General features: G+C 43.3%; 1 protein-coding gene across 2 annotated transcripts in view; it reads left to right on the forward strand.

Moving 5' to 3' along the window:
- The first annotated feature begins 6701 nt into the window (after positions 1 to 6701).
- Positions 6702 to 24530, forward strand: part of MAP3K7CL (MAP3K7 C-terminal like) — a 60780-nt gene continuing 42951 nt past the window's right edge. The window contains exons 1-3 of one of the 2 annotated variants that reach the window (XM_040338849.1): positions 6702 to 6899; positions 7017 to 7083; positions 21087 to 21194. In XM_040338849.1, coding sequence (XP_040194783.1) covers positions 21125 to 21194 — 70 coding nt within the window. In that variant the 5' untranslated portion in view covers positions 6702 to 6899; positions 7017 to 7083; positions 21087 to 21124. Of the gene's footprint in view, positions 7084 to 21086; positions 21195 to 24530 lie in introns of both variants that reach the window. The other variant, XM_040338848.1, reaches the window with a different exon arrangement.

Raw genomic sequence — 24530 nt, forward strand, 5'->3', positions numbered from 1 at the left:
AGAAAGCTCTATTTGTGGAAAAAAAGGACATCAATGTTGTTTGGGTACAACGTCGCACGACCGCGCAATTGTCAATTAAAGCGGCACAGTGCCGTATCACAAAAAAAAATGGTCTAGTCATTAAGGGGGTAATTCCTTCTGGGGCTGAAGTGGTTAAGTGACGAATTTAGTAGTTTATTTATTTTTTGTCACAATTTTTATTATCTCATAATTGCATAGTTCCATATCTTTTTTGGCCTTTTAGTAAAAAGTTCCAGATCAGAGTCAACTCTCATGCCACGTACACACGAACATTTTTCGGGTTGTTAAAAATTACATTTTTAATGGTCTAAAAAAACAACGTTTTTTTCAACCCGATCGTTAAAACGGTCTTGACTACACACGATCGTGAAAAAAAATGCTCTAGCAAAGCGTGGTGACGTACAACACGTACGACAGCAATAAAAAGGGGAAGTTCCATTCGGATGACGCCACCCTTTTGGGCTGCTTTTGCTGATTTCGTCTTAGTAAAAGACGATTCGCGCTTTTCAGTCTGTTACAGCGTGATGAATGTGCTTACTCTATTACGAACACTAGTTTTACCAGAACGAGCGCTCCCATGTCATAACTTGCTTCTGAGCATGCGCGTTTTTTTCACGTTGTTAAAGCCCACACACGACCATTTTTTACAACGTTAAAAACGACAACGTTAAAAACGTCGTGAAAAATTAGAGCATGTTCTAAATTTTTAATGGACATTTTTTACATCGTGAAAAATGCTCTGGAGCCCACACACGATCATTTTTAATGACATAAAAAAAAATACGTAATTTTTTACAACCCGAAAAAACGGTCGTGTGTACGCGGCATCAGGCCTCGTACACACGACCAAGAATCTTGTCGTAAAAGAAACTTTGTTTTCCTCAAAGAGGTTCTTGTCAGGCTTGACGAGAATCATACACATGACCGTTTTTCTCTGCAAAAATGCTCTGCCAGCATTTTTCTTGATGGATTTTGCCGAGGAAAATGGTCGTGTGTACGAGGCCTTACATGAAAGTCTCCTTACGTGAGCATCCCCATCAGATTCCCCTTACTGAGAGTCATTATCAGATTTCCCTTAAAAATGGACTCCCCGTCAAAATTCCCCAACCCCCCCATGAGACTCCCCATCAGATTCCCCCTTACATGAGAATCCTGCATTAGAGTCCTCATCATATTCCTTCCTTGCATGAGAGTCCCCATAAGAGTTTCATATGACCTCAGAGAGCCAGATAGAATCTTGCAGTGGTCCGTATTTGGCCCATGGGCCATAGTTTAAAGACCCTGGATTTAAAAACTAACAACTTTTATTGAGAAAAATACATTCCCCTCTGGGTGATATATGTACATTACAAGGATTTTAACAAACGTTGTTGTAGATTCCTACTTTTTGTTATTTCTAAGAAACCCCTGTGTATATGTCTGTGTCCATGTGGGAAAGTGAATCTAATGGGAGTGGTTTCATAATTATCAATCAGCTGCTGCACCTGCAGGGATCGAATGAAGAAAGCTGCTGGGCCTGCACCCATTTAGATGTGTTTTCCCATAGGGAGTATCTCGCTAAAAAAAAATTCCTGACATGCTCCATGGCAGCATACATGTGGGTTGGCCCCGCCTCCATAACTACCCAATAGGACTCCTCTCTATAAATTTCAGCTGTGGGCTCTCAGCCGTGTTCCTTTTTTGCCCTCCTCCTTAGGACCATGTGTTTTTGGTTCTCCTACCTGAAGAAGATTGTTCCTACGATCAAGATCGGTCGATGATATGGTGTCTCATCCCTCCGATAAGCCTTGACTGTTAAGCAGGGTATGGAGCGTATTGCAGAGTAGCGCTGAAGAGCTGGGTTATGTCTTCCACTGGAGAGATGAGCGCGCACAGGCCTGAATAGCTAGCAATGTGCAGGTGGCCATTATCTGCTGAAAGCCCGGTGTGTGTATGGATGCGGTGTCCCTAGCCAAATCGATCGTAGGTGGTGGTAGGCGGTATCGCCCTCATGGCAGCAGTGTTTATGTTTGTTGTATTGTTTTCTGTTTCCCATATGCTGTTTATACATGCCCAGTGTGCAGCTGGTTCCCCGTGCGTTCTAGACGCCGCTCCCTCTAACTTCTGGGTTTCCGTCTGTGTTCTACGAACGGACGGATCCGGGAATGAAAGCGAGGCTTGGTTTGCGCATGCGCGCGAGGATCGCGGTCTGTCGCAGTTGTGTCGTCACGCACGCCAGTTTTAAAAAGCCGAGGGGAATCTGTGAAGTTCGGAATCGATCGTTCGAAACAACGGTTTCCCGGTGCATTCGCAGAGACTACCCCAGGTAAATGCTCATTCAGAACGGTCGGATTTTTGCATGTGTTTTAGTCGTTGAGATCTGATGTTTGACTCTTCCACCTACAGAGTGTCTGTTCTATGATGGATGCTTCATTGCCTCTTAGTGGCCAGCCCTCCTTTAGCAGGTAAGATTGGAAAACTATGGGCCAAATCCACAAAAGGGATACGACGGCGTAACTGCTGTTACTCCGTCGTATCCCTGTTCCTAACTATGGAACTGATCCACAGAATCAGTTTTCCATAGTTAGGGAGAAGATCCGACATGAATTGAATTACACTGCCGGATCTTAAGATGCAGTACCGCATCCGCCGCTGGGGGCATTTCGTGTCGAAATGCCGCCTCGGGTATGCAAATTAGCACTTACGGAGATCCACAAAGCTTTTCAGCTTCGTTTTTTCTCCGTAAGTTTTAGTTTGCATACGCAAAATTAGGGCTGCTTTTACAAGGTGTAAAGTTAGTACACCATGTAAAAGCAGACCTTTCTGTCCAGCGACGCGATTTTTTTTTAATTTTTAATTTTTTTTCCCGCCGTATCTTTTTTTCCCGACGCAACTTTATTGACCCGTCGCAATCCACAAAGCTCGACGTAACGTAATTTCACGCTATGCACGTCGGGAAAATGACGTCACGAGCATGCGCAGTACGGCCGGCACGGGAGCGCGCCTCATTTAAATGGTAATCGCCCTCATTTGAAGAGGAACGCCTTGCGACGGCGTGGTTCTTGAGAGGGGAAGGCTTGAAGCATTAGGATGTCCAGAAGAAGCCATTTCAACTCTTCTTAACGCTAGAAGAAATAGTACTAACAAAGTTTACGAGCGTATCTGGTCAAAATTTACAGATCATATGTCTTCCAGAACTAACCCTTGCAGTTCCCCAGAGGTCCAAGATATACTCAGTTTCTTACAAACAGGTTTGGACTTGCCTTTAGCAATCAGTTCACTCTGAGTGCAAATCTCAGCCATCTCTGCATTTACTGGAATCTCTTGGGCCAATCATCCTTTGGTTCGCCAGTTGTTCAAGGGTGCCATCCGGCTTAGACCCCAGAGAAGACCGAGGTTCCTCAAATGGGACCTGCCTCTTGTCCTGGACTATCTTGGCACGATCAGCTCTGATCCAGATAAACCACTATCAGCTAAGGATCTTACTCTCAAAACCGTCTTTCTATTAGCGGTCACTTGGGTTCAAAAGAACCATTCTTGACCTTCTTTCCAGATAGAGCAGTATTAATTCCTATGCTGGGATCAAATCCTAAAGTTACATCCATTACATCCAGGAAATTGTACTGCCCACATTTGGGACATCTGAAGCTCAAAGTATTCATCCCCTTGATGTGGGGCACACATTAAGTCAATATCTGGAAATTACAGAATCTTTCAGACAAACAGATTTTAATTTCATTCTTCTTCATGGAAAGAACAAAGGAAAACTGACCTCAATGAGATCTATTTCAGCTTGGATAGTTCAGACCATCCAAAGGGCGTACAAAGCCAAGGGCTTGGCTCCTCCACCAGAGGCAGTGACTGCGCACTCAACCCGGAGCATTTCGACTTCCTGGGCAGCCTCAAGTCATGTCGCATCTGAAGTTATATGCAGAGCTGCTTCGTGGTCACCTATTAATACTTTTGTTTCCCACTATTGTGTTGAACCGGCTGCTTTATCTTCACTGGGCCAGATTCAGGTAGATCCACGCAATATTTGCGTGGGCAAAGGGCAACGATTTTTGCTCAGCGCCCACGCAAATATTTTGATATGCCCGCGATTCACGGAGCAGTAGCTCCGTAAATTGCGCGGGCGCTATGCTAAATAGCCGGGCGTAAGGGGGCGGGAATCATTTAAATTAGGCGCGCTCCCGCGCCGAGCGAACAGCGCATGCTCCGTCGGGAAACTTTCCCGACGTGCATTGCGGCAAATGACGTCGCAAGGACGTCATTTGCTTCTAAGTGAACGTGAATGGCGTCCAGCGCCATTCACGAATCACTTACGTAAACGACGTGAAATTTAAATTTCACGAGCGGGAAGGGCGGCTATACTTTAGCATTGGCTGCCCCTGCTACAGCAGGAGCAACCTTGCGCTAAAGTCGCCGTACGGAAACTCCGTACCTTGCGTGCGCAGGGCCCGCGCAACTTTTGTGAATCGGTGGTAGTATGCAATTTGCATACTATACGCCGATCACAATGGCCGCGCCCCCTAGCGGACAACGCAAGAATGCAGCCTGAGATATGAAGGCATAAGGAGGCTTATGCCTGTCATATCCTAGGCTGCAGTCCGCGTAGCGATGTTCCTGAATCAGGGGCATTCGCTACGCGGGAGCAAAACAGCTATTGCGCCGCGCAACCTATGGTTGCGCGGGCGCAATAGCTTCTTGAATCTGGCCCACTGAATTTTGATTTACAAGTGCTGTCAGTTAACAGTGTTAAATAAATTAATTTTCTTGCCTCAGCATTTTGCCCGCCCGGGTGTGTTTGGCGAGTTATTTCTCACACGTATGCTGCCATGGAGCATGTCAGGAAAACGGAAAATGTATTATCAAATACTTACCGTAATTTTCCTTTCCTGATAGGCTCCATGGCAGCAGGAGTCCCTCCCAAATGCTTGGAGTAGGCTAGTTACGGAACACGGCTGAGAGCCCACAGCTGAAATTTATAGGGAGGGGTCCTATTGGGTAGTTATGGAGGCGGGGCCAACCCACATGTTTTCTGCCATGGAGCCTATCAGGAAAGGAAAATTACGGTAAGTATTTGATAATAATTTTTTTTTGTTGCAGGGGATGCCTGATATCTTAGTGCAGACTTCTGGGAAAATCGGTGGGCCAATCGCACAATGAGAAAATTATGTTTCTGGGGGTGTTCTGTACATGTTCTGTGTACAGAACACCTCCAGGTAGCCATATTGCATTGCATTTTACAGAAAGTTACAGGGGCTGCGGCTTGGAAAGGTAATGTTTAATAAAATTCAATTACAATATGACTATGTCGCAATTGTATACACTATATTATTATTTTTTTCCCACCAAAAGGGAGCTACCCTTTAACAGCTTCCCGACCAGCCGCCACAGTTATACTGCGGCAGGATGGCTCCCTTGGACGAGGTGTCGTAGCTGTATGTCGGCTCTTTAAGACGCTCTAGCAGGCGTGTGTGCGTATGCTTGCAGCATGTCCCCAGAGCCGATGACCGTCGGGCACCCACAATGACAGACCGAGAATCGGGAACTGTGTGTGTAAACACACAAATCCCGGTTCTGTCAGGGGAGAGGAGACAGATCGTCTGTTCCTATTAAGAATGAAAAACTGTCCTCCTCTAGTCAGCCACATTTCCCCCACAGTTAGAACACACCAATGGAACACACCCAACACCTTGATTGCCCCCTAGTGTTAACCCCTTCCCTGCCAGTGACATTTATACAGTAATCAGTGGCTATTTTTAGCTCTGATCGCTGTATAAATGTCAACGGTTCCAAAAAAGTTTCAAAAGTGTCCGATGTGTCCGCCGCAATGTCGCAGTCCCGATAAAAATCTCAGATCTCCGCCATTACTAGTTAAAATAATAATAATAATAATAATAATAAAAATGCCATTAATCTATCCCCTATTTTGTAGACGCTATAACTTTTTCACAAACCAATCAATATACACTTATTGCAATTTTTCTTTTTTACCAAAAATATGTAGAAGTATACATATCGGCCTAAACTGAGGAAGAATTTTTTATTTATTTTTTTATTATATATTATAAATGTATTATATTATTTATTATAGCAAAAAGTTAAATTATTTATTATAGCAAAAAGTTAAAAATATTTTTCAAAATTGTCACTCTTTTTTTGTTTATAGTGCAAAAAATAAAAATCGCAGAGGTGATCAAATACCACCATAAGAAAGCTCTATTTGTGGGAAAAAGAAAGAACATCAATTTTGTTTTTGTACAACGTCACACGTCCGCGCAATTGTCAGTTAAAATGACACATCGCAAAAAATGGCCTGACCTGGGGGCAAATTCTTCCGGGGCTTAAGTGGTTAAAGAAATGAGCTCTGAATTTAGACAAAATTATTATACTGTATACCAGGATCTTTTTAACTTGATAAATTATAGTATATGGGTTCGTAAATGCCCAATGCTCATCTTTTTTGGCCTAATAGTGAAGAGTTTTCTCAATAGATAACTTAGCTGGCACTTGGTCCTTTTTTTGATAACCTGCCTGCAATCTTTGGCCATGTCACCTCTGGCTGACAGCAGCCCCAGACAGTTCTGCTGAGTACAAGTGGCTATCTTTGCCAGCGAGCTGGAATAGGCTCAGACACTGATTGGGTCATGCTGAAAACATTCTTGCCCAGTGAAGTAAGTCTGTTTGTATTTTAAGTTCACTGGGACTAGTGAATTAAAAGCCTTGAACTCCCGCGGTTTGTCACTTTGTTTTTTAAGGAGCGTGACAGGCGGATTTTTTTTTTCTTCCTCCCCTCCAAAGCAAATGACAACATACTAAACTCTGCTGGACGGATAGGGAAAGGGGGCTACAAGGAGGGAGAGAAAGTCCTTTTTGGAAAAGCAAGGCCGTTGCAGGTAGTTGCATGCTGTGCTGACAGCTGTCCCAGCCATTCAGTTGCTGTCAGAGTGGCTATGCAGCAGGTGCAAGCTTTGCTGCCATTGATTTTTTTTTATATTTTTTTCTCCACAAAGACAAGAAGCGGCCAAGGAAGTGGCTGACCTGGGATTATTGGAGCGCAGACACTCTCGGCTGAGTGAGGTAAGGCAACAGGTGTGGACGTTGGACTGCAGAGAGGATGAAGCTGTAACATCACTTAATCTGTGTTGTGATACAGAATTTGCACATAAGCAGCTGGCACCCTTGCCGGCAGTTGTTGTATGGGTGTGACGGCTAAGTCCTTGCGTGGCCCCTGACGGCTCAGCAAACATATGGTTTTTATGGCTTGCCTAGAAGGAGGGAAAACATGAGCCCAGTCTAGACCTTTTTTGTGATTAGGGAATGAGCAAAGTGAATGCAGCAAAATGAATTTTGCTGAAAAATTTGTGGTTTTGTTGTCAGCAAAATTTTACTGAATTGCAAACTTTCAATTTGCTCATTGAGCTGGTTCGATGACATTCAAATGGAAATTTGATTTGATTGTCATTTAGTTTGTGAACATTTTTATTGTCATTATTTGTTTTTCGTTTTTACTTTTTGTGTATTTGATTGTCATTGTATTTTTTCACATTAGAAACATTTAGGCCTCATGCACACTGGACGTTTTTTTTTTTACGTTTTTACAGCAGCTGTTTTTGGCTGTAGACGTTTTTTTTCTACAGTCATTAAAGGGGAGGTTCACCCTAAAAACTACTTTTTCTAATTCCACTGCCCCCCCACATTGCAATCCGATTAAGGCTCTTATTATTTTTTTCATGCTGTACATACCTTAGTACAGCATACAGCAAAAACGAGCTCCCCCCCGTCGCGTAAGCCGCGTCACGGTTGGCGAAAGGAGCCGAACGGCGAGTCGGCGCTATACTTGCGCATGCACATCGCCGTTCGGCTCCTTTCGCCAATCGTGACGTGGCTTACGCGACGGGGGGGGAGCTCGTTTTTGGTCAAAACGTCAATCACACACATGTGAGGAACGCCCACTCCCGCGGGACTCGCAACCCGGATGCACGGGTGAATATGCTGTACTAAGGTATGTACAGCATGAAAAAAATAATAAGAGCCTTAATCGGATTGTAATGTGGGGGGGCAGTGGAATTAGAAAAAGTAGTTTTTAGGGAGAACCACCGCTTTAAACTCTCCATCATGTTATCCTATGTGTCCATGTACACATAGGGGGATATTTACTAAAGGCAATTCCACTTTGCACTACAAGTGCACTTGAAAGTAAAGTCGCTGTAGATCCGAGGATGACATGCAAGGAAAAAAAAAAAAACAGCATTTTAGCTTGCACAAATTGTATTTGCCTTTCGTAAATAACCCCCATAGGCTGTTATCCGCAGTTTTGGGCAGTGGTGTTTTTGAGCAGTAAAAAAACAAAACAAAACTAGTGGGTTCTGAGAGATGTTTTTCAGCTGTAAAAATGCTCTAACGCTGATAAACGTTGATAAACGCTCAAAAACTTCGCTCACCAGCGTTTTATAACATTTTGATCCATTGAAAAAAAATATACAGATTTAAAAAAAAAAACGCAAAAAAAACGTGGAAAAACACTAAAACACGCTAATAAATGGTTAAAAACGCTATTGCAAAAACATTGAAAAAAGTTGAAAAACTCACTGCAAAGCTACTGGCGTTTTTATAACGTTATTTTAACATCCAGTGTGCATGAGGCCTTATATTGTAGTTTTGCACATTCGAAAATTACATTTCTATTGTAGTTGTTTCCTGTTTTCTTCTTTTTTGTATTTGATTATCATTTTGTTTTTGCAGTCGAAAATGTAATTTCTATTGTAGTTCTTTTTTTTTTTTCTTTTGTGTATTTGATTATCATTTTGTTTTTGTACAGCTGAAAATTACATTTCTATTGTAGTTCTTTTTTTCTTTTGCTGTTGGTGTATTTGATTTTCATTTGGTTATGAACAGTAGAATATTAAATTGTCGTTCTTTGTTTTTTATTTTTCCTTTTTTTTGTGTATTTGATTGTCCTTTTGGTTTTTTGAACAGTACAGCATACAATTTCTTTCGGAGTTGTTTGAATTTTATTTTTTCTATTTTGTGTGATTGATTTTTGATTTGGTTTTTACACAGTAGAAGATAAGATTTGTGTTGTTATTGCCCAGAACAATTACTACATTGATCATTTTTGTTAAAATAAATTTGAAATGGCTTTCCTACTAAGCCCTGCCCTTTAATTTCTTCTTTCTGCTGTCTGGTTTTATCTTACTGTGGGAAAAAAGTCAAATCAAGAGGCTAATTAGGGGCTGTTAGATGAACAGTAGTTGAAAGGTGCTTATGTGATCCTCAGAAAGCTCATTGCACCTTTAGGCTGGGTTCACACCATCGCCGCATGCGGCTCACAGCAGGGGTCCGGTGCATCCTGGTTCACTGTTTCAGGTCCAATTTCAGCCCGAACTTCTGGCTGAATTTGGACCTGAAACAGACCAAAAGACGCACAGGACTCCTGTGGAAATTTGCACCGGAGCCGCTGTGGAGATATGTGAACCCGACTCCATAGAGAGCCGGTCATAATCTCATGCTATTGTGAATTTGATGCGGGTTCCCCTCCAATTCGCATAGGTGTGAACCCAGCCTTAAAGGATCACTAAAGGAATTTTTTTTTTTTTAGCTAAATAGCTTCCTTTACCTTACTGCAGTCCTGGTTTCATGTCCTCATTGTTCGTTTTTGCTCTGATGTTGCTGTAATCCTTCTCTGTTCTGAACACTTCCTGGTTGTCTGTTTCCTGATGTAAAAAGTCATGGGAGCTTTCTCTCTGTGGTCACTAATCAAAGAGGAGTGATTACTGTGTGTCTAAAACCCCTCAACACCAATCAGTTTCGTTTTACAAACTATCACTGCCCTGTATTGGCTCTGAGTGTCAGAAACCAAGTACTTACCGAGACCGATATGCAGAGGGTGGCTCACCTTTACGACCAAGCGCGCCCGCCCCCTGAGGTTGAAACAGGAGGCAGAAGCACGAGGCGGTACCGGTGCCAGCGGAGAAGCGGTGCTTGCAGGTAGTAGTAGCAGATGACAGTAGCTTCGGGGCTGCAGCCGGAAACAGGAAACAACCGGAGACAAGTCAGAGATGCAGGTACGGATCTGGTTCAGGAGGCAGGCAAAGGTAAATCCAAGACACAAGCCAAGATTCAAGGGACGGAGACAGCAGCGGATCCGAGTCACAAGCCAAAGTCCAAGAGCAGGAGAAAACACAAGTCCGGGTCACAAGCCAAAAGGTCAGGTCAGGAGAGTTCAGGTAGAATGGTGAGACAAGCCGAGTTCAAAGTTCCAGGAGAGAGCTGAGTCGGGAGGAATTCCCAAAGGTAAGGTTTCCAGGAAACAGGATACGGGTCACAAGCTGACGATAAACCAGCAACCTGTCTTCAGACAGGGGCTGGTTTAAATAGGGCAGTCATGCCTGTGATTGGTCCCGAGCGGACCCACGCCCGTGCACGCGCCTGGCCGCCGCGCCGTGCGCGCGCATGCGCACACGCCTGAAGTGTCCAGGGAAGCGCTGGAAGGTCAATCTGCCGTGCAGGCGCGCTGTACGGGGGTCCACGGAGCTGGGACCCTGACACTGAGTCTCTGTACATCACAGAAGCAGGAAACAGCATGCAAAAACGAAACTGAAACTATAGGTACATTATATGATTGATTTTTATCTATTTTTAATCATTTTAAAAGGAATCAGTTAACTATTATGTCGCTATACCCTGTAAACAGTCATTTTAGCAAAAAACATTTTTGTTCCTTTACAACTCCTTTAAATTGGCCATATACTGTTAACATTTTGGCCGGTTCCTGATTAACTAGCCACAATTTGCTTAGTGAATGGCCTTTTAGCCCCACTCCCACCTGACATCCTTTAAATGAAAAATTTAAGGAACCGGGCGGAATATTGTTGGGCAAATAATAGCTGCATCCAGTCAGATGCAACTTCTGTTCAGGAATTCTGACAGCCAGCAGCACTGGCTGTCATAATACATTAGCCCCAGTGGAAAATTCATCCATCCATCCAAGCTGTAAAGGATGGACGAAGGATTTGTCAATTTTTTTTTTAAAGGCTAGACAAAAAATAAATAAAAAATCTGTGTGCATGGCCAGCCTTACAAATACAAATGGCAACCACTTCAACCTATAGCTAGCCATTTGCTAATAGGTGTCCCTCATTCCCATCTCAAAAAGTTGGGAGGCATGCGTGATGTGGCCTCGACAGCTTACCCATGTATTTGCAAATATGTGAAAACGAAACACCTTGGTTTTAATGTGAACTGTAAGACAAGGTCAATTTGGTTTGGTTTGCAGGCTGGCTGGTAAATGAGCTGGACATTTTTGATTGTAGCTTATTTGACGTGCATTGCATTTCCATGTGCTCCTTGCTGCAAAGACTAGTTCTAGCTTGGGGTGGTTGCCGTTTGTTTGTGCAGCCTTAGGCCTCATGCACACAGGATGTTATAAAAACACCAGTAGCGTTAGATGTCTACGTAGAAAGCTGTAGCTGTAGAATAAGTTCAGTAGCATTTTTTTAGCTTTTTTGTTAGCAAAAAACTATACTCCCACAAAAGCTTATGGCTGAAAAACACTGATAAACACTGAATAGCCACATGTTTTTTTATCTATCTAAGCTTTTATCAGAGTTAGAGTGTTTTTACAGCTTAAAAAATCTTCCTAAAACCCACTAATTCAGTTTTTGTTTTTTTTTTCAGACAGAAAATGCCCCTGCCAAAAAACGCTGATAACAGTCTGTGTGCATGGACACGTAGGATAACATGCTGGGGAGTTTACTGGCTGCCGAGACCTTTCAAGTCCCCAAAAGCATTCACGAACGTTTCAGGAAATTAAGTCCAGGTTCACACTGGACTGCAGGAATGAAGCCGTGCGAGTTCAGCTGAACTTGCATGATTTTACTCCCGCCTGTCAGTCCCAATTTCGGCCGCGATTACAGAGACATCTGTGCAGGTTACCTCATCATAGTTTAAGCCAATACCTCTACACACACTGTATGCACACTAGCCTCTCTCATATGGCAGCTGCCTCCTACAATGATTACATCCTCCCCTCAGGAACCTTCTTTTTGGGGCCTTTGCCAGTGCTGTACCTTCCATAGATTGTAATGTGTTGAAATGATGCCCCAGAAAAGTCTATAAGATGTTACTCCAGTGGTGCATTTGACACCATAGTAGGGTGACCAGACATCCCCGGTTTCCGGGGACAGTCCCCGGATTGAGGACACTGTCCCCGGACCAAGTCTGTCCACCGATTTTGTCCCCGGATTGGATTTGAACAGGGGCTGGGGCAATTTCAAAGGAAATCAGTGCACAATTAAAAAAAAAAAAAACTGAATTCCGCCACTCCTACTAGCTTAGGGGGGTGCATTGTTTTCCATTATCTGTGCCCCTTTCTAAAGATCATGTGCTGGTCGGAGCGGAAGGTATATTTATTCAGCTCCGCTCGCATGTTCTTCTGCCTTGGCTCAAGTCCCAGGCCAAGCTGCCTGCCCATCTCCAGGCCATCCCTGGCAGTGTTCTTTCTCCGCTCCCCACCCAGTATTACCCGGGGCCCGAGAGTAAGACTTGACAGGCTGTGAGGTGGGCAGCAGCGGCGATGGGCAGATAGTTGCTGATTGCCGCCAAGTGGTAGGTTGGTGGAGTTGGGGAGATACAGACAAGGATGGGGAGGGGGGAAAGGAATGGAATGAGACTTGGAGGGAGAAGGCTGCTTGCTCTAAAAGTTGAGAGATGCAGACGGAGGTGAGCAAGGAGGCAATGGTCAGAGGAGGACCAGAGTCAGTGGTGAGGGGAAGAAAGAGGCTGAATAAATGGGAGAGCGGCAGTTCTGGGAGATGAGTTATGTTGTGTTACAGTAATGGTGGACCAAAGCATGTATGGATGAGGAGGAGGAGCCAAATGAGAAGGGAAACAGTTCAGGGAGGGGGGGGTAGAAGGTGCAGAGGGAGGCGGAGAGCCAATGGCTATTCTAGGTGGGAATCCTAATGAGATTAGGTCTGAATAATGTGTCCGGGTTTCAGGTGGACTGAAACCCAGACACATGATTCAAAAACCAAATTGTCCTGGTGAATCCTGGACAGGTGGCAACCCTACCCCACCCCCTCGCTCCAGAAGTCTTCTGGGACTCATGACAGGTTCTAGAAGACTTTGGGACCAGTCACAGAGCGCAGCACCACTCACGCATATGCAGTGGGCACCTGGCTGTGAAGCTGTCACAGCCGGGTGCCCATAGTGAAGACACCAGGGCTGCAGAGGGAGGACATGGGGAGAACATGGCTGTGGTAAGCACACCGCTGGATCGTTGGATAGGTGAGTGTGTGTTTATTAAAAGTCAGCAGCTACAGTTTTTGTAGCTGCTAACTTTTAATAAACAAGAAAATGACTGGAACGCCACTTTAATATCAGGAAAGGCTGTATGGGGCCCTGTGATTTTCTAACAGCAGCCCTGCTTACCACCACTGCAGTCACACACCCTTTTGTATTAAGTAGACATACCTCTGCTAGACACCCTTTTAAGAGACTACCAGAACACTTTAACCACTTGCCGACCGGCTCACGCACTTATACATTGGCAGAATGGCATGACTGCGCAAAGCAAAGCAACGTATATATATATATATATATATATATATATATGACACTTTGAATTTCGCACTGTGTGGGCGCGCTCCCCTGCCGCGAGCTCCGTCACTGTGCCTGCGGAGCTGCAGAACCCCCTGTTCTGGCTGTGTAAACAAGGCATTTCCCTGTTCTGCCTTGTGACAGGACAATGATCTACTGCTTCAGTGCCGAATCGCAACAAATGGCGGGGTCATTGGGTAGCCAAATCCTCCAGGGCTGAAGTGGTTAAATAGTCCTGTAGGAATGTGAAACTGACATTTGTTATATACAAATATACTGTAGGAGAAAAAAAATGGATATTTCATTGATACAAGATCTTCATTCTGATATGAAGCGAGTGTAATTATAAGCAGAGGCCGTGTGTCGGCAATTTGGACAGCAATTAAATTGGGTAATATTTCTTGTGAAAATAATAGATGAAGCCTTTATGTCTTGGTGGATGTAGATAAATAAGTATATACAAAATCAGTTGCTGTTTTAAACAAAATGGACTGTTGCTCTTTTTTTTTTTTTGCTTTGCCAGTAAACGTAAATTACAGGAATATGTTTTATAGATTTATAATATTTGTTCCCTGTTAAGTGCCCTATAGAACTTCCAGTAAATGACTTCTGTATAAAGTATAGCATAGTTACAGTATATAGTCTAAACAATACAGAAGGTTTGGCTAACATAAAGCAGAACTAAACACTAGGGGCTAGATTCAGATAGCCCGCCGTAAGTTTGTGCGGGCGTAGCGTATCTCAGATACGCTACACCGCCGTAACTTAGTGAGGCTGGGGCTGGATTCACAAAGAACCTGCGCCCTAAGTTACGGCGGCGTAGCGTACATCTGCCGGCGTAAGCGTGCCAAATTCAAATTGAGAAGAGGTGGGTGTGTTTTATGTAAATAAAACATGACCCCGCGTAAATGACGTCTCTAACAAACGGCGCATGCGCCGTCCGTGAACGTATCCCAGTGCGCATGCTCCTAATCACGTCGCAAATAGTCAATGCTTTCGACGTGAACGTAATTTACGCAAAGCCCTATTCGCGAACGACTTACGCAAACGACGTAAACGACGCAAAATTCGACGCTGTCCCGACGTCCATACTTAAAGAGGGGGTTCACCCTATAAAAAATTTCTAACACGACATCCAGCCCAGTTCTGCAAATAAAATTACACTGACCTTTTTTTTTTTTTTTGCCGTAGATAGCGTTTATCCTTCACCGCGGCTTCCGGGTAGGGAATCCCGCGGGAGTGGGCGTTCCTATTGACATGCCAATTGATTGACATGCTAAACTACGGCGCATACAGCGCGTCACGACTTCCCGAAAGAAGGTCGGCTCGGCTCTATTCAGCGCCGGTGCGCAGGCGCCGAATAGAGCCGAGCCGACCCGAGCTTCTTTCGGGAAGTCGTGACGCGCTGTATGCGCCGTAGTTTAGCATGTCAATCAATTGGCATGTCAATAGGAACGCCCACTCCCGCGGGATTCCCTACCCGGAAGCTGCTGTGAATTCTAAGGATAAACACTATCTACGGCGGAAAAAAAAAAAAGGTCAGTGTAATTGTATTTGCAGAACTGGGCTGGATGTAGTGTTAGAAATTTTTTATAGGGTGAACCCCCCTTTAACATTGGTTACTCCTCATATAGCAGGAGTAACCTTACGCCGGAAAAAGCCTTACGTAAACGACGTAAAAAATACGCCGGGCGCACGTACGTTTCTGAATCGGCGTATCCAGCTCATTTGCATATTCTACGCTGAAATCGAGGGAAGCGCCACCTAGCGGCCAGCGTAAATATGCAACTAAGATACGACGGCGTAAGAGACTTACGCCAGTTGGATCTTAGCCAAATTTCGGCGTATCTTGCTTTCTGAATACAGAAAGAAGATACGCCGGCGCAGCTTAGAATTTACGCGGCGTATCAATAGATACGCCAACGTAAATTCTTGCTAAATCTAGCCCTAGAAATGTGCAATTCATTTCGAATTTGTTTTTTTAATGAATTTTAACAAATTCGTTAATTCAGAAATATCCAAATAATGAAAACCTGTTAATTCGGAAATTTGAAAATTTAAAATAATAACTACTGTAACTAATAATAACTTAACTATTAATAACTATTAAATTATAGGTATTGGAATTTCCTTTCAAATTTTGCTGTTAGTGAACATAACGAATACAAAGTTATCCGAAGTTACAATTTATCCGAAATAACGAATGCCGTATCTAAACAAATGGTGGAACGTAACAAATGAATAATAATAATTAACAATAATAATAATAAAAAGGTTTTAATCATTATTACCATATTTATCGGCGTATAACTCGCACAGGCGTATAACACGCACAGGCGTATAACACGCACCCTAACTTTAAGAGGGAAGTTTCAGGAAAGTTTTCACAGCCCCCTGCGTATAACACGCAGGCACAGTTTACCCTCTACTTTCAGGGTAAAAAAGTGAGTGTTATACGCCAATGAATACAGTAATTACTAGTTCCGTTCCATTCGTTTAGCTGTGGCATTCGTTTTTTACGATAATTTGCACATGCGCAAGCCGCGCTGTGCACTGTGACTGGCCAGGCAGTCATCTGGGACCTGTGACGTGTCCCAGATGATTGCCGAGAGGGAGGAAGGAGAGGTGAACTTCCTTCCAGCGCCGTGGTGCCCTGGGAGGAAGTGGAGCTGAAATCTTCTAAAAAGAGGGTTTCCGCTCCACCCCCAAAAAATGACATGCCAAAATGTGGCATCTCAGGGGGTCACCCTCCCTTAAAGCGGAAGTTCCATTTTTGGGTGTTACTCCCCTTTAACTGGGGAAATCCAATAGTTAAAAAGAAAGGACACCACACAGGGAACTCCTTAAGATTAATCAACTTTATGACCTTCTAGTATATATATATTATTGTTTTTGCAAATAAACATTTAAAATATAAAAAAAGAATTCCTAGAACACTACTTCAGACCCAACCATCCAGTAAGAGGAGCCTGAACAGCATTGGCCTTTATAGGAGCAGCACAATCGTTATGTGGTTGGCACTTTCACTTATCAGCACTAGGGTGGTCAGTTTGAATCCCAACCACAGCACTACCTGTACAGAGTTTGCTTGTTCTCCCTGTGTCTGTGTGGGTTTCCCCTGGGTCCCACACTCCAAGGACATGTTGATAGGTATGTTGGCCCTAGTATGTGTATATATAAATGTGAGTTAGGAATCTTAGATTCTAAGCCCCTTGAGGGCAGGGATTGATGTGAATGTACAATATATATAGTATGTGAATAGCTACATAAATTGATGGCACTATATAATTACCAGTAATATATACAGTTGCAATAAAAAGTATGTGAACCTTTTTGGAATGATATGGATTTCTTCACAAATTGGTCATAAAATGTGATCTGATCTTCATATAAGTCACAACAATAGACAATCACAGTCTGCTTAAACTAATAACACACAAATAATTAAATGTTACCATGTTTTTATTGAACACACCATGTAAAAATTTACAGTCCAGGTGGAAAAAGTATGTGAACCCCTATACTAATGACATCTCCAAGAGCTAATTGGAGTGAGGTGTCAGCCAACTGGAGTCCAATCAATGAGATGAGATTGGAGGTGTTGGTTACAGCTGCCCTGCCCTATAAAAAACACACACCAGTTCTGGGTTTGCTTTTCACAAGAAGCATTGTCTGATGTGAATGATGCCTCGCACAAAAGAGCTCTCAGAAGACCTACGATTAAGAATTGTTGACTTGCATAAAGCTGGAAAGGGTTATAAAAGTATCTCCAAAAGCCTTGCTGTTCATCAGTCCACGGTAAGACAAATTGTCTATAAATGGAGAAAGTTCAGCACTGCTGTTACTCTCCCTAGGAGTGGCCGTCCTGTAAAGATGACTGCAAGAGCACAGCGCAGACTGCTCAATGAGGTGAAGAAGAATCCTAAAGTGTCAGCTAAAGACTTACAAAAGTCTCTGGCATATGCTAACATCCCTGTTAGCGAATCTACGATACGTAAAACACTAAACAAGAATGGATTTCATGGGAGGATACCACAGAGGAAGCCACTGCTGTCCAAAAAAAACATTGCTGCACGTTTACAGTTTGCACAAGAGCACCTGGATGTTCGTTCCACAGCAGTACTGGCAAAATATTCTGTGGACAGATGAAACCAAAGTTCAGTTGTTTGGAAGAAACGCACAACACCATGCATGGAGAAAAAGAGGCACATCACACCAACATCAAAACCTCATCCCAACTCTGAAGTATGGTGGTGGGGGCATCATGGTTTTGGGCTGCTTTGCTGCGTCAGGGTCTGGACGGATTGCTATCATCAAAGGAAAAATAAATTACCAAGTTTATCAAGACATTTTGCAGGAGAACTTAAGGCCATCTGTCCACCAGCTGAAGCTCAACAGAAGATGGGTGTTGCAACAGGACAACAACCCAAAGCATAGAAGTAAATCAACAACAGAATGGCTTAAACAGAAGAAAATATGCCTTCTGGAGTGGCCCAGTCATAGTCCTGACCTCAACTCGATTGAGATGCTGTGACATAACTTCAAGAAAGCCATTCACACCAGACATCCCAAGAATATTGCTGAACTAAAACAGTTCTGTAAAGAGGAATGGTCAAGAATTACTCCTGACCGTTGTTCACGTCTGATCTGCAACTACAGGAAACGTTTGGTTGAAGTTATTGCTGCCAAAGGAGGTTCAACCAGTTATTAAATTCAAGGGTTCACATACTTTTTCCACCTGCACTATGAATGTTTACATGGAGTGTTCAATAAAAACATGGTAACATTTAATTCTTTGTGTGTTATTAGTTTAAGCAGACTAATTGTCTATTGTTGTGACGAATGATGAAGATGAAGATCAGATCACATTTTTTGACCAATTTGTGCAGAAATCCATATCATTCCAAAAGGGTTCACATACTTTTTATTGCAACTGTATAGAAGCAGGCGAAGGATCTCTTCATGAGGACATGTGGCAGACCAAGAGAGAAGTACATAAAATGCAGATGCAGCAGCTGGGACACAGAACTAATAAAAGGTGCTGGATGACATAGGAGAAGATGTGTTGGGTTAAACAAGAAATGTTCTGTAAAACAGAGCATTGCAGTTACAAGCCACACAAGGAAATTTAGATTATGGTGGTATTCATAAGAGTAGATGATTTGTGTTGTTGACTTAAAGGGTTGCCCTATGGGAGATATGATTCTTCAAATAAATCCTTGACTTTTGGAATTCAGCAGTTGTGTGGCTTATCCCTTTGTTGTAATGGATGTAGTTTCCCTTTGTTGTAATGGATGTAATGGATTAATCTTTAAAGTCAAAACTTTTTTTTTTTTTTTCATTTTAAATAGTGTCCCATTGGGGAGATTTCCCTTCACTTCCTGCCCCATAGCCAGAGTGAGAAAAAAATCTCTGGCTGTCACCGGGGTCACCAAAACAAGTGCCCCAGTTGGAAGATTTCCCCTCTACAATGCCACATACACACGATTGGAAATTCCGACAAGAAAAGTCCGATGTGAGCTTCCGACCATGTGTAGGCTCCATTGGAATTTTTCTGTTGGAATTTCCACCAAGAACAATTTGAGAATTTTCCGACAAGAAAAGTTCTTGGAGGAAATTTCCGATTGTCTGTATGCAATTTCAACATGCAAAAAAACACGTATGCTCTCAATCAATTCGACACATGCTCAGAATCACTGAATTTTTCTCAGCTCGGAATTTGGTGTGACCGTGTGTATGCAAGACAATTTTAAACCAAGGTTTTCTTGTCGGATTTTCCAATCGTGTGTACGCGGCATTACTGTACTAGGGACAACCCAAAATTTATGATTTTCTTCTACTTTCACCTCGATGATACCAGTAAAAAAGGACAAATAGAGAGGGTGAAAAATTTCCGCAGAGGCACAGAATAAAAACAATAGGTGTTCTAATCCATCTCCTCTCTATCCAAAACGAAAAAAGTTTTACCTTTAGTTATATATATTGTAAATCTGCTCATTATATTTGCTCATTATGACACGAGTTCTCTTCTGTACTGCAATGGCTCCAATCTTCCTTGTTGCTCCAATGCTGGCACTTTCATCTTCACACAGTCTTCTTTCAGCTGTCTTGATTTATTAGTCCAGTATGATGTAACTCAGAGGAGTAACTAGAACTTTCAGGGCCCTTGTGCAAGAAGCCATGAAAAGCCCCACTGACCGCCAGGGCTCAGGGCCCCTTTCATTACACCCGCCCCTTTTCTATGGTCCTGGGGCCCTTCTTTCTGAGCCTCGGCCCCTTTCCATTGTTCCCAGGGATCTTTACGCTTCAAAACTTTAAAGACCCTTTAAATCACAAAAGTCAGTGGGACGTTGCAGGAAAATCCCAAACGACTTTGGGGGTCACAGCAGTATAATAACCTCTGTGTGCTTCTGCTCCTTCATTATGAACAAGCTAAGGGTGTACTTGATCAAACTTCTACAGTGAAGGTCAAGGGCCTGGCTGTGCTATTATTTGGATATCTGGATCAAGAGGCTGAACAGAATTACACATTTTGGCAGGTCCAGCGGGCCACATCAGAGGGCTCCGCGGGCCACATGTGGCCCCCGGGCCACTGGTTGGCCACCCCTGATTTAACCAAATAAGAAGCAATGCTGTAACAGGTCGGTGTGATGATACACCCTTTAGGAGGTGTGTCCATGATAGCCTGGACATACAATTAGTAGGTTCATTGACGTGGGCATCAATAAGTAACAATGCTGTACCAGGCTGGTGTGATGATGCACCCTCAGGAGGTGTGTCAATGAGAGCCTGGGCTCACAATTAGTGGGTTAATTGATGTGGACATCATTTATCCACATAAGGAGCAATGCTGTAGCAGGACGGTGTGATGGTGCACCCTCAGGAGGTGTGTCCATGATGGCCTTGGCTGACAGGAAGTGGGTTCAATGATATGGGCTTCATTAAGCCCGGAAGAGGAGCACCATTGGAAATTCAAAATTGATCTTTGGGATAAAGTGTCAGCGAGAAGATGATTATTGCAACTAGAGCAGTTTTTTTTTTTTAACACTACCAAGCAACTGATACAAAATAGGTAAAACTGGCATTCTGCTTTTAAGATAACTGGGACTCTGGGAGTCATACAGTATTTGTCGCCACCCTACCATTAACATAACATAGGACATGTACAGCTCCTATTTCTTCATTGTTTCCTAGTGGCTTGATCCAAGAAGCAATTTTTGTTGACATAAAAAGAGATGTTATTTTTATGATAATGTATTGCTTTTTGTAATGCAGTCTGGAGCAATAGTAATTCTTTAATAAAAACTAAATTGCTCCATATTTCAATCTTCTGAAAAGTTGCAGCTTTGGTACCAGGTTATCACTATTCCTAACCCTGAGAATATTATTTTTAGTGCCGTCTTTATTTTCCATTTAGAATGCAAAGCGTCAAAATACCTTTTTCTAAGTTCCTGACTATGCTCTTGTTCCATGTCTTCCAGTCTTCCCCAGAGAAGGTGGTTGGAGTCATTCTGCCCATATGATCACTACAGCGAGAATCCCTGCTGATAAGCCTGTCCGAATCTCCTTCAGTCTTAATGACTCTCCAGGTAACTTTTATCCTTTTGAGCTCAGAAAATGTCCTGATACAATCTGATCACTATCTTTACCTTTCATGGCTTTTCATAAACGCACTTTGAATTTATATAGATAATAGGCTGTTCAGTTACACTCCATAATATAGGATTTTTTTAATTAAAATATAAAATAAAGGTACCGTATATACTCGAGTATAAGTCGACCCGAATATAAGCCGAGGCACCTAATTTTACCACAAAAAAATGGGAAAACGTATTGACTCGAGTATAAGCCTAGGGTGTCCATCTGCATGCCTCACTGTTTCTCACTTTGCCTCACTGTGTCCATGTGCAATCCTCATGGTGCCCATGCCTCACGGTTCCCATGCCTCACTGTGCCCATGCCTCACTGTGCCTCACTGTGTCCATGCCTCACTGTGCCCATGCCTCATGGTGTCCATGACTAGACTTACATTTAACATAGGAGTATATGGAAAGGGTGCTGGTTTGAAAAATCGGTGCTCCCCGGCCCTAGGTCCACCAGACAGCAAACTTTGCACACTTGTAGAGGAGAACAGGGGCTACATGTGTGCCAAGTTTGGGGTCCAAGAGACCTACGGCCAGCCGGTACAGGGTCCCCAAAGTTACCGGAGAAATTACTGTTTAACATGGGAGTCTATGGAAGGGGTATCCGGCTTTAAAAAATCGATGCTCCCCGGCCGTAGGGCCGGTACCAGGTCCCCAAAGTTCAAGAGATCAGGTGACTTAAGTATAAGCCGAGGGGTGCATTTTCAGCAAAAAAAAATGTGCTGAAAAACTCGGCTTATACTCGGGTATATACGGTAAATGGGTTTGTAAAGGAATTATTTTTTATCTTAATAGCTTCCTTTACCTTAATGCAGTGCTGTTTTCATGTCCTCATTGTTGGTTTTTGCTCTCAAGTTGCTGTAATTCTTCTCTGATCTCAAAACTTCCTGGTTGTCTGTTTCCTGATAACCACAGTACTGGGAGCTTTCTCTCTGTGGTCACTAATCAAGGAGGTGTGATTACTGTGTGTCTAAAACCCCTCAGCACCAATCAGTTTCGTTTTCCAAACCATCACTGCCCTGTATTGGCTCTGTGGCTCTGTACATCACAGAAGCAGGAAACAACATGCAAAAACAAAACTAGAAACTGCAGGTACATTATATGATTGATTTGTATCTATTTGTAATCATTTTTAAAAGGAATCAGTTAACTATTATGTCTCTATACCCTGTAAACAGTCATTTCAGCAAAAACATTGTTTTCCTTTACAACTCCTTTAAGCTGACCATATACCTTAGATTTCTCAGTCCATGATAAACAGCACATACAGATAAATTTCCTGCTGTGGCATCGGCTGTCAGAACACCAGAACAGTGCCTGCTTATGATTGGATGCAAGGTGCTGTTCCGGTGGCAATTTGTCATCCATCATCTTTTTTAATAGAAGGACGTCAGGCAGAGTGGGGCACCCAGGGCCCTCCACTGTTCGAATTCTGGCCAGTTTACTAGGAACTGGTTGAAATGTAAAAAGATTTAATAGATGGAAAGAAAAAATTGACTGAAGTTGCGCTTTAATCTTGTGGCTGCTGAACACAGATATTACTCTCCCACCATCGGTGCCATTCAGGGAACACTTTGCATTTGTTCAATGCATGCAAAACGTTCTCTGATTGGACGAGGAGAGAAGGTGGAGTGATAATGTAATCCCCACCTCATCCAATCGGTGAACACTTGTGATGTGCTCATGCAATAAACAATTCGCTTGGACGCTTCCTTGTTGATCCATGGTGTGCTGGCAAACATTTTCCTTGCGACATCCCAGTAGGCAACGCCTTTCATTCAGTAAAATAGGAGAGGCGGGCCTAGCGGGGCATCATCAAGTAACGTGTCGGCTGAACCTGGAAGAGCTGGAAGGCTCTCAATGACATCATGCCAAAACATGGTGGTGCAGGACCGAGTGCTGTCAGAATAGAGGAGGATCTCCACTGGACAGCACTGAAACTGCTGGGTGGGTAAGTATTTAAAATGTGTTGATCTCACTACCATTAAGATAAGGGTAAAAAAAAAAAGGATGGGGGAGGTAAAAACTGCTTTTACATAAGATAAGGGAGATTAAGCTGATTACATATTTATTTACATAAAAAAAAAATGTTGTTGCTTTGCACATGAAATTAAAATGGTGGGACTGAGAAAATGCCATGGGTACCTTAAATAATATTAGAATTATGCGGTGGCATTGAGAGAGACGACAGCTCCCGATGCCTTCACATCATTCCCATGCAGGGCCGGATTTGCTCTCCCTGCCGCCCCAAGGCCAGGTTCCGCAATGCACCCCCTCCCTGCCAACCGAACCAGCCCCCCCCCCAAATCAACTGAGAATGGTAAACGGTTAGTTCAAATATTTTTTGTTTCTTTTTTTTTTTTTTTTACTTTATCACTTTTTGATTTACTTGTAGCTAGTCGTTTACTTTTTTTTATTTTCGTATACTTTTCTTTTTTTTTTTTATATTATTTTTCTTATTCTTTACTTTTTAATTACTTTTTTATTTTATTAATTTAATTATTATTTCTTTTTTCACTTAACTTTATTGCTATCACACAAGAGAAAACAATTCCCTGTGTAATAGCAATCAGAGGTGACAGGTTCTCTTTATTGACCATGTCACCTCCAAAACAGGAGTCCAAGCACTGTGCTAGAACTCCTGTCACAGCTAAGATGGGAAGAGCACAGCTCACCCCTCTCACTGTATACATCGGGGGGAGGGACGAAAGACAGACTTGGCGGCTGGGGGGAGAACGGAGTCCCGAAGACAGAGCCAGCAGAGAGAGGTATGTGGGGGGGGGGGAGAGGGGAGGACGGACGGCAGCACACATTTTACAAGTGATTTCGGCGACATCGCAGCAATCACTTGTTAACAAGCGAGTGGAATTTCCCCACACTACAATTAGTCCTGCTAGAAAGCAACTTAACTGTATGTTCCAACCATCGGGGGACTCCATGACGCTGCCGCCCCTCTGTGCCCTGCCGCCCTGAGGCCTGGCCTCGGTGGCCTTGTGGGAAATCCAGGCCTGTTCCCATGTGACCCAAAAATCACTCTTTTATGAAAAAGCCGATAGAGCAGCTATCATTGTTGGTTGTGGCCCACCTCCTGTACCCCTGCACGTGACAGTAAGGTATGGTGACCAGACATCCCCGGATTGAGGACACTGTCCCCGGACCAAGTATTGGCGCTGATTATCTCCACAGACAGTCAGTTTGAATAAAAAAACAAAAAATCTGAATTACACACCCCCACCCCACTGCACCTACTAGCTTAGGGGGGTGTATTTTTTTCCATTATCT

This window comes from Rana temporaria, chromosome 2 (assembly GCF_905171775.1).
Source record: "Rana temporaria chromosome 2, aRanTem1.1, whole genome shotgun sequence".
Lineage (NCBI taxonomy): Eukaryota > Metazoa > Chordata > Amphibia > Anura > Ranidae > Rana > Rana temporaria.